This window comes from Trachypithecus francoisi, unplaced genomic scaffold, assembly GCF_009764315.1.
Source record: "Trachypithecus francoisi isolate TF-2019V2 unplaced genomic scaffold, Tfra_2.0 Lachesis_group8, whole genome shotgun sequence".
Lineage (NCBI taxonomy): Eukaryota > Metazoa > Chordata > Mammalia > Primates > Cercopithecidae > Trachypithecus > Trachypithecus francoisi.
Window position 1 is genome coordinate 49,998,526 of NW_022681473.1, and position 16,164 is coordinate 50,014,689.

Here is a 16,164-nt window from a genome sequence, read left to right on the forward strand (position 1 = left end):
CGAGAGGGGAGACATTGTGATCCTGAAGGTCAGGCAGAGCGTCTGCTCTGTATTAAGGCCCAGCTAGATGAGAGAGGAGATGAACAGAACAATTTTCTTCTTCTTAGAATTTTATTTTTCCATTGAAAGAGATATGTAAATGAATAATTAAATAAAACATAGAAATTCCTCCAGCATGAGTTCAATGAGATGCTTGACCTTTCTCTAAACAAGTGCTCTATAGTGCGTTAGACAATATATGCCCCTTCTCTGGGGCTCCAGTTTCCCATCTATAAGAATAGAGGGCTGAATTAGATGAGCTCCTGCTCTGAATCTAATGTTCCTACAATCCAGTGACCCCAGAAGCTTCTAAAAGAGTCATTCATGACCAGAGCCCAGACCTGGACATTTTTCTCCAGCTCACTCTTCCCAGAACCCAGGCTTCTCTGTGTTCTTTGCTCAAGGGTGACTTTGAGTTATAGGAGACATGTAGGGTTTGTCCAAGGAACTGCCAGTACCATATCCTGCTGTTTGTGTTAGCCATAGAGCCCCACACCATTGCATCTAGGAGCCGCCCCAGAAGTCCTGGCCTAAAGGCCAAACAGGTTCACACAAGGCCATTGTCTTTTTGCTCTCTGAGTCCCCAGCCTATTATTCCTCCATCTGATTTTAGTTTCAGCCTCTTAAAACATGGCTCTCATTGTAAAATCTCCTTGAAAACCTGTGTCTCCCCAAACTCTCTCAACTCAGATGTGAACTCCTTAGCCTGGTGCTTGTTCCTCTCTAGATCCTGTTTCCAGCCCACACCACCTCCTTTTAGCATTACCACCCAGTATTCCCCAACATGCCCCTTACATTCAAGCTTCAGAGCAACTTTCCTGTTATTCTTCAGGACTGACTTGGCCTCCCCACCTGTCAAGATTCAGCTTAAATGTGGCTTCCACCCAGACGCTTACTCTGACCTCCAGCCCACAGGGTTCCTGAAACACTGAAGTGTTGACACCATTCATCCTGAGCCTGAGAGACTTGCTTGGTTTTGTAGTTGACTGGTGATCTCCTACGGATGCATCTTGTCTCCCTGAGAGAGCCAAAGTTCCACAAGAATATGCCCATATTAGTCAGCATCTGGCACAACACTCTCCAAGTAGCCGGTAAAGACTTGTTGAAAGCAATGAGGATAGCTGGACAGATCATGGGAGTGGGGCGGACAGAGGAATGGATGCAAAGTGCTAAGGGGCCTCATGTGCAGGCAGGCAGAGTTACAGAGACAGCTGTAGAATAAAAAATGAAATGGAGGATAAATGAATGAATAAGTGGACCTTGGTCCTAGCCACCATCATCGCTCACCTAAATCACTATAATAGGCTCCTAATTCATTTTTCCTCCCAGTAACAATCTACTATTTTCATAGCAGCTATAGCATGTCATTTCTCTCTTCAAAACTTTTCAATGTTCACTATTCCACTCATATCAAAAGCCAAGGTTCTTCAAATAACCCACCAGAGCCTTCATGAGCTGGCACCCATTACTGCATTGATCTCAACTCCTTCAACTCTCCCCATCCCTCACTAAACTCCAATCATATGAACCGGCAAGCTCTTTCTCAACCATGCCTCAGGGCCTTTGCACTTACTCTTCTCTTTATTTGGCTCCTCTTCCAACAAGTATTCACATAGCTTCCTCTTGGCCTCTGTTTAAATGCCTGCTTATCAGAGAAAACCTCCTGACCCTGTATAAATGTATAAACCCCCTCCCACCCTTGGAGCTCCCTTACTATTCTCTATATTTCTCCATGGTATTCACACTTTGTATGGTGTATATACCCTCTTTACTGTCTCTTCCCAAACCAAATCCTCCAAGGGCATGAAATATGTGTTTTGCTCACTGTCATGTCTCCAGGGCTGAGAATTAAACATGGCACCTACTAGGTAGGTACTAAGTAGATAAATGAATGAATTCATGAGTGAGGGAATGAGTGAATGAGTCTGTAACTTAGACCCTTGCAACCTTCAGGCATTTTTCCAAGATGCTGTTATCTGATGTGGCTGTCATTGTCCTATGCCTACTCAGTTCCAGCCCTGTCGGCCGCCGAAGCAGATGGATAGCACACATTCTAGGGAGCTCTTTGTAAATGACAAGCCTAAGAGAACTGAAAGAGCAGCTTCTAGGGGGATGGGGCCAGGATTAGTCTACTGCCTGGTTTCTAAATGCCACATTTTAAAATCCTGCTTTCCCACCCTCCCATAGCCTCTCTGCAAATTCCACAGGGTTAAAGTGCAATCGTAGTCTAAAATGAAGAAGAAAACAAAAGCATCACGTTTTCCACCATAGGGCTCACAGGGAGCTGTGTTCCTATTTCCCCTGAAGGCCAGAGCCCCCTAATACCTCTGCAAAGCCCAGTCTGCCTTATATCTACCTTATATCTACCTAATCCCTAAGTTCTCATCACCAATGAAAGAAGAGAAGCCAGAAAAGCAGACAATGAGCCAACAGGAGTAATCAATGTGGCCACTTCTGGTCTTCCACTCCTCCTGCTAACACCCTGCAATCATACCCAGCCCAGCCCTAGACTAGCACAGTGACATCTCTCCAACCCCTGACAGTCTCCTTGCCTGGGATTCTGAGCTGTAAGGACCACAGAAAAGAGGGATAAAGGAGTGGGACTGAAGATAATGCATTAGCCTTGAGTCCTGCTATAAATCCAACATAAACCCTTGTTCATGGATGGATAGGTGGGTGACAGATGGGTGTGTGGGTAAGTGACCGAATGAACAAGATGAGATAGAAAGTTGAATGAGTGAGTGAGGAATGTAAGAGTAAGTGAGTCAGAGGGATGGAAAGGGCCATCTGTCCTAGTGTTGATGACATCTTTGAAAGGATGGCTCAATGGGCTTAGTAAGACCTACTTTCTGTATTCCTTTAAGCCTATGTCTAGTGCAGTGTTAGAGGTAGGAAGGAGGTTGGCAGCTCCTGACAAATGTGAATCATAAAGTAATTAAAGTTCCAAGGAGTCTTTCATAGGATTGTAAAGATATTTTATACAAGTACCCAAGGAGCCAAGTCAGGACCACTGGGAACCCCTTCTATCTCCTGTATGCTCTACAAACCAGAGATAATGATAGATAGGGAAGCCACAGCTCAGGGATGCCATTTGTGACTTAGCCACCTCCCACAGGGACCTTCTTAGAATCATCTGGGAATTAGATGTCACCTGTCACCAGCCCCCCAAAAGCTCCTTAGTGATATCCTAATTTGTTTGTACAGAAGATGGTAAGGTCTCTGAGGGACAGACATTGTTGGCAATCACCCCAAATGCCAGGTGTCCCAAAATGAATTATCATTTTCCTCCTCAAATCTACTTCTCTCCTCATTTTTATTCCACTGAATGGTTCTATCATCTGTCTGGTTACTCAGATGATAAATCTTCATTAATTCGTTTGTTCAACATATATTTGTGGCATGTGTCAGTAACATGGTACCATGATGCCTGCTAGGATAAAGTAATGAGCAAAACCAGACATAGTGCCAACCCTTGCAAAGCTCATCATCACATAGAGAAGGTAAGTTTTAATAATTACATAAATAAATGTAAAATTAAAACTATGATAAAGCCTTGAAGGAGGTACATGATGTTTTAAAACTTTATTAAATGGGGTTGGACCTGGTCCTGAAGATTATGAAAGTGACAACTCAGCTGAGAACTGAGAGTAAAGAAGGAATTCAGTAGGTGAAGTCAGGAAGAGTGAGCATTCTAAGCAGAGGAACAGCAAATACAAAGACTTATGGCAGGAGTAGCCTAACAAGCCCTAGGGACTGAGACTCAGCTGAGGCCAATGTGGCAGGGAGAGCCAGGGAGACAGTGCTAGGTAGGGAGATGTCGGAGAGGGCAGCAGAGCCAGGCAAGCAAGACGTCGTAGGACTTACTAAAGAGTGTGGTCTTTATCTTAAGATCAATAGGAAGCAACTAACATACTTTTAAGGAAGAAAATGATATGAACATAGCTGAGTTTTGAAATGTGCTCTGGCTGCTGTGTGGAGAACAAATTGGAGGGGAACCAGTATGGATATAGGGGGACCGGGGGCTCTTGGGGTACCCTAGAAACATGAAGATGGTACCATGAGCTAGGGTGATGCTGGTGGAGATGGAGAGAAGTGAAAGATTTGAGAGAGATTTACAAGCTAATATCAACAAGATATGGGGATGGATTGGATGGGAGTTTTTAGGGAGAGAGGTGTTGAGGATGACCTTCAGGTCTGTCTGACTTGTGCAGCTACCCAGATGAAGGAGTCATTCAATGAAATCTGAAATACCTGAAGAGGATCAGGTTTTAGTATGATGAAGAACGACAGAAATTCTGTTTTGGACACATTGAGTTTCAGAGGCCTTTGAGACATCAAACTGGGAGTCCCCCAGACTCCTTCATCTCCCTCACTTTCTGCATTCACCAGTCACTGTGTCCTATTGAATTCTACCTCCTCTCCATTTGAACTTAGTTCAGGCCCTGGTAATTACTGTATGAATAATTAAAACAATCTCCAGGCTCTTTCTTCTTCCAATCCATCCACCCACCTCATGCTGTCTTCCTAAATATCGCCTCCTGAAAGAGGCCCTTTCTAACTACCCAATCTAAAGTATTCCTACCCCATTACTCTCTGTTGCAGTCTTTGGGTTTTTTCTTCTAAAAACATGTAACAATGTATTGTATTGGTTGATTGGAGAAATAAATATACATATATGTCCTAACTCTGTTTGCTAAGAGAGCATATAAATGATGACACACCAATCACAAGGAGCACAGGTGGCCTTTAAAAATCTTGGTTTCTAAATACCATTTTCCACTAAAAGGATCCAGTGCTCTTCAAACAAATGGCTAATTCCAGGGCTGTAGCACAGAAAGGAAACTGAGCCTGTAACTTCTTGCTATAGCAAATAGTAAGGAAGAGCATAGAGAATTGTGGGGATGCATCAAAAACAAAGAAAACCAGCTTGCAGAGCCTCCCACTAATCAAGTTTGGGACAATGTGAACATTGAAATAAAATAAAAATAATAATTGATTTATAACCCATTGAATAAATGAAGAATTCATGAGACCCTAGTGATAGGAAGGGAGGGAGACGGGAAAGATTTTTTTAAAGTAGAATGCCAACTACTAAATATGGAAGAAATAATTGATTCAAAATGATCAACGATGCTAAAATCAGTGGGTATAAGTTTGATAAGGAACAGCTTATACATAGTCTCAAAGTATCTCGCCACAAATTACTTATTAATTACAGAGAGAAAAATAGTAATTTCTCAGTGGAGAAACTGGCAGACATTATTCTTAAGCAAGTGATAAAAGCTCCCATCACCAGCACTGGGACAATCCCCACATCCTGTGCTTGGTGATATGAAAACTGGAGAGGACATAACCTCACTGCAGTGGTATTCCTGCCCATAATGCATTGCTTGAATCTAGTCATGTGGAACTATCAACAATAACCAAATTGATAGATATTCCACATAATAACTGACCTGTACTATTCAAAAACATAAAGTTCAAAAAATAAATAAATAAAGCAAAAGAACTGCTCTGTATTCGAGGAGACTAAAGAGACATGATAATTAAATGCAATCTGTGGACTAGATCCTGACTGAGGTGAGAGAGATGGGGGAGCCATAAAGACATTATTAGGACAGAATTGCACTGTGGTAAGAGAATATCCTTTTTAAGGAAATATATACTTAACATATGGGGGCTAAAGAGGCATCATGTCTCCAATTTCTCCTCAATTGATCAGAAATATAAACATTTTCATATGTATTCATATATAATAAAACAATAAATATATTATTAAAATATACAGTAAAACATAAATTATATAAACAATAAAAATATATGCAAATAATAAAAATAATATTTTTGTATGATTGGAGAGAATGAAAATAATAAAGTAAATGGAAGATCATGTAAACAGTTGAGACATGGATAAAGAGGGATTTCTTATACAACTCCTATACATTTTTATTATATTTGATATGTCAAAATTTAAAGTGACATAAAAATAGGAAGCACTCAATAAATGTTTGTTGAATGAATAAGTGAATATCCAACCATGTCCCTCCCTTCTTAAAATACCTCAGTGCTTGCCCATAAATATGACAAAAAGTCTAAACATCTCAGGACAGCAATCCAGACAGGACTCCATACAAAGCTCTTTGTAACATCTTCCATCTCATCTCCAACACTACTGACCACCCACACCATAGGCTCCAGTTATGCCAACTGCTTAAAGTTCCCCAAACTTACCACAGTAGGCAACACTTGTATGCCCTCGCACATGCTGGTCTCTCTACCTACAATGTCCTCCTCTTCCTGGCAACTTCCTGTTATCTTTCAAGATCCACACCAAGTACCTACACTTTTGGGAAGGCCTCTCTGACTGCCCCAACTGGAGACAACACTTCCTTGCTGCTACATTAGAGTCTCCAGTAACTGCTTTGATCACGCCCCACAGACAGGCCTTTATTTGTTTACAAGTCTGTCTTGCCATATGGTCTGATTGCTACCTGAAGCCCAGGATATTCCAACTTACCTCTACCCCCAGCGCCTTGCACAGACCCTGGCACAGTAAAAGATCTCAATTAATACTGAGGCATGAATAAATGAATCAGTTTTGGTTGTACTTTCTGCATCTTCCAAGAGAACCCCTAACTTTACTCTCTTTCATTATCCTCAGAAACTGCAGAGAAGTGAGAGAAATGAGTTCTCTCATTTTATGCACCAGGAAAGGGAGGCTCAGAGAGGGTAAATGACTTAACCCAAGATAATACAGTGTGCCCAAGGCTGAGTTAGAGCTGGAATCCAGATCTTGTGCCAATCAGTCCAGTGTTCTTTCACAGAAAGTGGGTGGCATAGGAAAGAAGGATATTACACTTTACTGTTTGCCTATTCTATGCCAGACACTGAATTTCAAATAGACTTTCCAGTTCTAGCACCACATTACCTTACGAGGAACCCCATTTTACAGATGAGGAAACTGAGGCTCCAAGTCAGATCCATCTGGCTGCAAAGCCCATGCTCTCTTTTCCGCACATTGCCAGTATGTACTGCTCACCTCTGACCCTCCATCAAAAGAAGTGAGATGGCCTGAGCCGATTGTTCTGTCCCTCAACAGTGTCTTTAAATCCAGCACCATACACAGACCCAAAACACAGTTTATACCCTCCAACCACAGGCCACATTTCACATGGTTTCCAAACCCAGAATATTTGGTTTGTAAGACAAAACCTTCATTTCTCCAGCAGAAAGTGAACACTATACACAACTACCCGGCCAAACTGCTGACGCCTACAGACACTGCATCACACCAAACAGAGTCTAATCTGCCCTGAGACATCCTCAAAGCATCCAGGACTCCCCCAGAGTTTGGCGCTGAGGATACCCTGGAACTGGGGAAGGGGAGATCAGGCCAGTCAGATGGCAGAGTCTGGGCAGAGGCTTGGTTCCCAGGACAGAGGTCTTCCAGGAAAAAGTGAAGTCACAGAAGTTCAACACTGCCCACTCCATGCTGGTGGGGGGTTGAAAGGCAAGGGGAGAGATCCCCGCACAGCCCAGGAGGCCTTTACCACCCCTTCAATCCCTGCTTCTTACACAGCAATAGTCTCCAGCTAAGGCTGGAAAGGCCAATGATGCTGATCACGTTCAGGTCCTGGAGACAGACAGAGAAGTCAAGCCCTTAGCTTCATTCCCCAATTTGCCCAAAGGAGTAGTTTTTCCTGCTTTGAAAGTCTTTGAAATGAGGGAGTTGCTGGCATCTCTCATGGTCAGTGGACATTCACTACACTCTGAAGTTAGACAGATCTGGAAAGCAATCTTTGCTAGCTCTGACCTTGGGTTAGTTATTTAGTCTTGCTGTGTTTCAGTTTCCTTATATTTAAAATCGTCTTAACTATTTCATAGGGTTGGTATAGAGGTTTCATGAAAAAAAAGATGGAAAGAGCCTAAAAAGGAAGCTGGACAGTAGTCGATAATAAATAAACGTGAGTTACTATGAGTTGCCTTTCCTGCACAGAAGTCCTAACCATCTCACACAATGCTCTTGCTGGCTTTTAAGTCTGTTTTCACTTGGTTGAGCTTAAAGCCCAGGGGCCAACCAGAGTCTAAATAGTGTGAAAATTCAGCAGAGATGTGCTCCGGTCCTAGTCTTACCTTTTTAAGATGGCATTTATCTGGGAAGGAACAAACACTTCACCCATACCAGGCAACCAGCACATTACTTAGTACCAGGCCACAGGGGATTTCCTCTTTCTTACCTTGTGATCAAATGCTTCTGGGAGGATGCATCTTGAAGGCAGGCAACGGCTACCAGCTTGGGTTGACATAACACATACTGAGAAGCAGGACCCCAAATGCAATGCCTGAAAGCCCACCATTTGAGTTATTCTAATCATTCTTTGTTGCTAAGTTTTACCCTCCAGCTTTCCCCTTTCCAAACATGAATGGCCTTAGGCAGCATAAAATAATTTGTCTTGGAGTGAATTAGAAGTTTCACCAACTTTGCAATGTGGCTAGAACCCTGCCCTGCATTCAGATGAAGTGCACCTCTGCAGGTAATAGGTGACAAATGACTCCCTGACCACTTAGCAAACTAGAGACACCATATGAGGAAGGATAAAGTGCTGAGCACTGGCCCATGGCCTCACAGACCTAGGCAAGGAGGCAGTAAAGCCCTTCATGTGCTCCTCCACACTCTTAAGTCCAAGCTCTCATCCGAAGCTCCAGTTCCACAAGGGCCATCCCTGATCAGAGATGTTGTGGTCCATACTGGGGGAGGGCTCAGATCCAAGAGACACAGACCTCCCAGCAGAGCCCTGAGTTAGGCAGGGTCACATGAGGAAGGGGTGGCTGTGGGGCCAGGGCCAAGCTTAGGGCAAGGGTCAAACTCCTTCAGGCACCCAGACACTTGAGCTTTTGAGACAAGGAAGAGCTAGCAGCTGAAACACTCGGAGCAGGGGGCGTTTATCAATGGCCCAATTCATTCTCAACTATCCCCCTTGTCTGAGCCAGCACAGAGATGGGCATTATGTCCCAGAGCTACCAGGAAAAAAACCTCCAAGACATCATCACCAATTAGAGTCCAAAGGTACAGAAACCAAATTGAGACATATGGTTTGAAAACCAGATGATGTATTTGAAATTGAGGATGTCCCAAGAAAATTCAGTGTGGTTCCCATTCCCAGAGACCAATAGAATGCTTAATTGCTGATTTTTCGTTTATTTGTTCTGATTTCCTTCAACAAAGGAAGTGGAAGTTTACAATTAAAAATGTGTATTCTATAAAGTTGATAAAGCAGAAATTAGAAGTCAAAGCAATGGTTCCAACTAACACAGTTATTACAACAGAACAATATGATGGACTAAGAGCTGCCCAGCAACCAGAGTGAAAAGGGAAGCACAATGGGAAAATAATTCCTTCCCCACCACCTTTATTCTGCTGGACTGACCACAGCCTGCCCTTTTTTAACCACTCCCAAGGGTCAGGTGTAGGATCAGGCCAAAGAAAAGATAGATCCCAGCATTCCCCTAAGAAAGCAGTTGAACCCAACTTGCTCTCCTGCATATTAGAGGAGTTAGTGGGTGAGAGCTTAGTCACCCCTTAGACCAAACCATAGGCATTAAGACAGAAGAAACTCAGGCTGGGCATGGTGCCTCACACCTGTTATCCCAGCACTTTGGGAGGCCTAGGCAGGCAGACAACTTGAGGTCAGGAATTCGAGACCAGCCTGGCCAACATGGAGAATCCTCATCTCTAGTAAAATTACAAAAATTAGCCAGGCGTAGTGGCAGGCGCCTGTAATCCCAGCTACTCAGGAGGCTGAGGCAAGAGAATCACTTGAATTCGGGAGGTGGAGGTTGCCATGAGCTGAGATCATGACACTGCACTCCAACCTGGGCAATAGAGTGAGACTCAGTCAATGGAAAGGAAAGGAAAGGAAAGGAAACGAAAGGAAACGAAAGGAAATGAAAGGAAAGAGGGAAGGTGGGGGAGAGAGAGAGAGAGAGAAAGAAAGAAACTCAATACTATCTTTCTAACTTCCCAACTGAAGGAGCACATTTAGTCTGAGTACCTCAATGAAGTATTCAGAAGGCAATAGCCATGATAGAACAGCCCTAGAAACTCTACTAAGAAGAATAACACCACCACTCTGCTGGTATTTTAGGGCACCTACTCTTCCAAGCTCTTTATGGTGTGTGCCCAGTGGTCACCGCAGGGAGGAGGTCATGGAGGAGTTTCTGTCCAGAAAAAAAGATAACTACTGGAAGAAAGGAGAGGAGAGAGCAAATGCCATCCCCCCACCAGCCTGTGGGAGGGAGACTCAAAGTAGGGTTGAATGAAACCAAAGAAAAAAAGGAATCAGCCTAGCTCAGTTCACTGTCCTCCCTGCCAAATGGGTGCCCTGGGACCCAGCCCAGAAGGGTCACTGCTTCTCCGCAGCAAGTGTAATCCAGAGTATAAACTACAGCACGGAGCAAACTACATATGCTGAGCTCTGTCTCAGATCCCAGCCTGACCCGGCTTGCCTTCCAAAGGCAGTGTTTGGAAGTTTTCACTTCTAAAAGGGCAAACACTGCTTCTAAGTCCCAGAGCTTAAGGGACAAGATGCTCTCTGGCTGAGCCCCATGGACAGCCTGTTTCAGATTAAACAGAACCCCTCAAAGGCACCATATCACCATATGCCCTGACCCCTGCAGCCAAAGTCCCTGACTTAAAATAGTCCCCACTGAGGCCAGTTTCTTGGACCCATTGTCAGAGGTACAAAATATAGGTTAAAAGGGGCAAAAGTCGGAGAAGGCTAGAGGCTGAGGGTGGGGCCACACCAGGGATACATTTGTGCATATTCATTGAATAAAGCGGGTGCATGTTGCATACATGTCGCTGTCCACAGGTATACATGTTGAAAGTATGTGAGTGGTTGCGTGGCTATCCCGAGAAGAGTGTGCGCAAGACTGGTGCAATGGACAGGAATGCGTGTATGCTGAGCATGTGAGCGTGGGTGCACTGCGAGTGTTTGTGGGTGGCCATGGCCATCCTGTCTACTCATCCCCTGACCTCCTGCCTCTTCTCCTGGTTTAAGAGTGGGGTCCCGCAAGCTGTCTCCCTGACCCTGGTCTAGCCAGATCGGGTCAGTCAAAGTCACATTCACTCCATTGTTGTGTGAGGGCTGAGCTTCTGTCCTGCTCCAAGCCCTAAGAAACCAAAGCCGAATGACCCACAGAGAAGACACCCCAGCTGGGGACAAGTCAGGTCACCTTAGAAAGCCTGAGTTCAGATAACACTCCCTAGCCCCAGCTTCTGCCTTCCTGGGTTCACTCTGGCACATCCACTCATCCACATGCAGACTGGCTCAGCTCACCTGGAGGCCTTCCTGCCACACACACACAGGCATTTCCACAGGTACAGACACAGTCCACCCAGGGCAGCAGGTGCCACACAGACAGACACCTGTGGCCCACTCCAGGCCACCAGACACACTCTGAAACACTCGTTCACCCACACTCACACCCTAGGGCACATGCTAGAAAATTCCACTTGTGGACATCCCACCCAGACACACTCCTTCACACTGGCACAAGCTCCCCTTCACAAGCACTCCCACTGACACATTTACACCTACTATCCAATTAGTCACAAATCTGCACTGTTCCCAACTAGGCTGGCAGAGGCATCACCAGCCCCTGAGTCCAGCTAGGGGAGCTGTCTACTTACTTAGTGTGCGAGAAAGGCGGGTGGTGCGTGCGGCCAGTGGTGGCAGGGCGCAGCTGGAGCTCCAGAGGCCGCGCGCGAAGTAGCTGCTCTGCCGGCCCAGCCTGAAGGGCCGCCCCTGGCCCCCGCCCCCCCCCCGCCCCGCTCTCCCCCACCCGCCCTCTCCCAGGCGGCCGCAGCCTCCCAAGGACCTTCCACAACAGCGCGCTCCCTGCCAAGCCTTGGTCCCAATCAGCCCCGGCTGCCTGCAGTCTCCGCGGGACTGCGAGGCTATTTCGGTGCCCCTGGCGGGGGAAACATGGCGCTCCCTCCCATCTGCGGGAACGCTGGAATGGGGACGCGGTCAGGCCTAATTAGAGACCGGGCTACCCCGGGCCAGGCTGCAGGCACCAGGGTGATCGCCCGGGAGCCGTGGAGCCGTCCGGGCGGGGTCGCCCGCAAGGTGCCCCGCATGCCAACATCTGGAGAGGGGAAGGGAATGTGCCGCAATCGTTTCCCTTGGAGCTGAAACAAAACAAGGAGGGATTTGGGTGCAGTTCACTTGCTCGGAAGGAGGAAGCAGCCCGGCTTTGATCGGTCCCAAACGCCTAGAATGAGACGGTTTATTAACCGCAGGTGCTCCCCTCTGGAACCTTGGTCACACACACCGAAGTCACCCTCCACATCCTGGACCTGCCAGAAATGACCAGGGGTTGTTGCAGAAACTCCTTCTAACTTCGTCATATAAGATCAGACCCCACCCCCGACCCCCGTCCTGTACTCTGCGAAATAGCTAAATCTAGAAGAACTTGATTCCCACCCAAAAACTCTGGAGTGTGGCATTATTGACCTGGAGGAAAGCTTCCAGGTCATTTCATACAACCCCCCGCCCCCGCCCCGTCTTGCTATGAGTCCCCCAGAGCCCAGAGAATCTCGACCTATTGGAGGTCCTCAAGCAAAGGCAGCCCCTGGTCTCCCTTGAGCCCTGTTCCAAAGCTTGAACTCTCTTATTGGCAGAAAGTTCTCCTTGACATCTAACCTAAATCTCTCACATGCAAACTATGTCAATTTGCTCACAATATGTATTCAGGGAGAAGGAGTTCGACCACGTCCCCATGACAAAATGACCACGCCAAGGTCCGCTGCAGCTTTCTCTTCCTTGATGCTAATAATCTCTATTTCTTTTTTCAGGCTCTGGCTGAAGCTGACTGCTGCTCCCTGGCCTTGAACACACAGTAGCTCTCTGACATTAACTCTCTTCCTCAGCTCTCTAGGGGGCCAGGGCTCAGAAGATGGCCAAGTCATTCCTCTCAGGCAAGCCAGCTTCCACTCTACCCTGCAGTCATCCAGAACAGCCTGATTCTACTCCCCAAGTTCCCTGAGAGGGACCTCAGTTCCTGTCTCAACAAGTGCTGTCTAGAGCTGGGGACAGGGCTTGGTGCCACCTGGCTGGGCATTACCACTGAAACCGCAGTCTTACTCAAATGGGCAGAGTTTGCAGAATCTTCTCTCTGAGCCTGTTTCTGGTAAGGCAGGTGGTATGATAAGAATAGTCTCAGTCAGGAGTGGTGGCTCATGCCTGTAATCCCAGCACTTTGGGAGGCCAAGGCAGGTGGATCATGAGGTCCGGAGATTGAGTCCATCATGGTAAAACCCCATCTCTATTAATAATACAAAAATTAGCTGGGCGTGGTGGTGTGTGCCTGTAATCCCAGCTACTCATGAGGCTGAGGCAGGAGAATCAATTGAACCACGGAGTTGGAGGTTGCAGTGAGCCAAGATTGCGCCACTGCACTGCAGCCTGGCAACAGAGTGAGGGAAAGGAAAGGAAAGGAGAGGAGGAGAGGAGAGGAGAGGAGAGGAGAGGAGGGGAGGGGAGGGGAGGGGAGGGGAGGGGAGGGGAGGGGAGGGGAGGGGAGGGGAGGGGAGAGGAGAGGAGAGGAGAGGAGAGGAAAGGAGGAGAGAGGAGAGGAGAGGAGAGGAAAGGAAAGGAAGAAGGAAGGAAGAAAGAAAGAGGTAGGGAGGGAGGGAGGAAGGGAAGAAGGAAGGAAGGAAGGAAGGAAGGAAGGAAGGAAGGAAGGAAGGAAGGAAGGAAGGAAGGTAGGTCTCCATTTCTTCCTCAGAGAAACCTGGTTTTGCATCCTGCCTCTACCACTTTCTAGTGATGAATCCTTGGACAAATCACTTAACCTCTCTGAATGTCGGTTTTCCCATATGTACATTGGGGAACATAATAATCTCTGCCCAGCTCATGAGGTTGTTGAAAGTATAAAGTGAGGTCAAGGATGTAAAGCACCTGGAAAACTAAGATATTTTATTATACGCTAGAAATAGAATGAGGCTTAGATCATAAACAGATCGATGTTAGCAAAAAAGCCTCAAAGGTCTTTTTTTCCAGGCCCAAACTCTGTGTCTGGGTTTCAGGGTAAGAGAGGAACAGACTTGGTTTGTTAGATGTTCCCTGGAGGCACTTGGCATAAATGCCCCCACCCTCCACTTCCCAGTACACACACACACACACACACACACACACACTCACATCCACCTTCCCAGATACGTACGGCACAGCACAGCCTCCTGGACTCCTGGACTCCCCATAGACCCCAGCCACCTGGACCTTCGCTGGCCGCCTCTCCATTGCTGGGGGGCCGCCTCATGGCTCCAGCCTTGGCTGCAGCAACTCCAAGTCTCCTTATAGAGGCCCCTGTAAACAGCTTCTCCCCCTTTGCCCATCCTTCTGGGCCATGGCCCTGAGAAGGCCTGTGACTCAAGGCAAAGCTTGTCCAAGGCAGTTCAGTACTGAGGCTGCCCAAGGGAGCTCAGAGTTGAAGCTTCCTCCCCCTCGACCCCCTCCCCTCTGCCTGCCTGACTTCTCAATGCTGGGCTGTCCTGCTTAATTCTTAATGGAAATTCCATCCCCGGCGCCGGCCCTAGCTGGCTCAGGGAGTCCAGACCTGGGCCAACAGCAAACTCCACCAGAGAGACTGGGCCTGTCTGGCCATATAAACACACTTAAACACATATATACATGAGTATATACACACACCAGCAGCAAGACATGCTCAGAGACATTTACAAACTCGGATATTCTCATCCAGACACATCCATACGCAAAGATAATATACATTCTACTCATTAACATTTATTGCATATATGAGAACTTCATAGGTATCAATTGCTCTAAACCTTAGAACAGTACTAGGTTCTGGTATTATCCCTATTTTACATATGAAGAAACTGAGGCCCAGGGAGGTTAAGTAAATTACCCAAGGCATTGATAATAATAGCCTAACACATGAGCACCAGGAACTGTGCTAAGAAGCTTATGTGTATTGTTTCATTTTGCTGCCATAGTAAGCTTTTATAAAAGTTATTATTATCCCCATAATACAGACACAGAAAAGGGAGGCCAGGTAGTTTAAATCACCTGTCTGTGGCCTCACAGCTGGTGAGATGGAGACTCTACACAGATACACATGGGAACGCTTATGGATGCATAGAAAGACACACAGGTAGAACATGCTCAGAGGTGTACCCACAAACAGCTTATTTCACCTAAACCAAAGTAGGTGCCTCAGGACTGGTCCAGAGCTGTATCAGGCAAAGGTCCCCTCCAGCCTGACTCCACATTCTTCTCCTGTCCAAATGGCCTATCCCAGATCCACCAGCTTCACACATCACTTTAGGAAAGACAAGTTCAGACCTAAATGGAGGAAAGACTTCAGGTTTATACTCCAGTCTGCCAGGTTCATAGTCAACCTCCAGCCTCAGCTCCAAATTGTTTCCACAGTATCCCCTAGATAGTCACTGAAAGAAGCCTCAGCTACACTCTTCTGAAGGGATCACACTTCCAAGGAGGGAGCACCTCAGAGGCTCTGAGCACTGACCAGCCTCCAATGCTTGGATCCTGTCCTTCAGGCCCAGATGAATATAAACAGGGCCCTTGGGACAAGGCCTGGCACAGGAGCCCAAGCATCGGGTAGAACAGAGCATGTGTTGCCGGAGGGAGTTGAAGTTATACTGTAGGAAGATGGCAAAACCCTCGTGGAATGAGAGGAGACAAGGGTTGGAGCCAGTCCACTCCACCCTCTCCTGTGTCTGTTCCACCACATACTTGTTGTGGCTTATTGGCCACATAGTGGAGGGCAGAAAAGTCCTGTTCCTTGTGGGACAGGCAGTAAAGTCCTGAGTCCAGAGAGCTGAGAGGACAGACATGCAGGAGAGATCCAAAGAGTTTAGTCCACCAGGAGCTTATCCACTGCTTGAAGTTTCCATGCTATGCTAGATATCTCCAAGGGGCAGGAGGTGTGCTGGCTTCAGGCCTCCTTCTAAGCAGCCACAATAGAAAGTGCCTAAGAAGGCCTGTTATAGCCAGAGTAGTCTCTATTGTCTCTTGTAGTTTCCCCCATCCCCAACCCAGAATTCCCCAGTTGTTTCTCTTATCACAAGCTCATCCA

At 46.6% G+C, this 16,164-nt stretch overlaps 1 protein-coding gene across 2 annotated transcripts in view; it reads right to left on the bottom strand.

The window, feature by feature from the left end:
• The window catches only part of INSC (INSC spindle orientation adaptor protein), a 137,727-nt gene extending 123,245 nt beyond the window's left edge, over nt 1-14,482 (bottom strand). The window contains exon 1 of one of the 2 annotated variants that reach the window (XM_033206060.1): nt 14,269-14,482. In XM_033206060.1, coding sequence (XP_033061951.1) covers nt 14,269-14,364 — 96 coding nt within the window. In that variant the 5' untranslated portion in view covers nt 14,365-14,482. Of the gene's footprint in view, nt 1-11,731; nt 11,816-14,268 lie in introns of those variants that run through there. The other variant, XM_033206061.1, reaches the window with a different exon arrangement.
• Between the last annotated feature and the right edge of the window lie 1,682 nt (nt 14,483-16,164).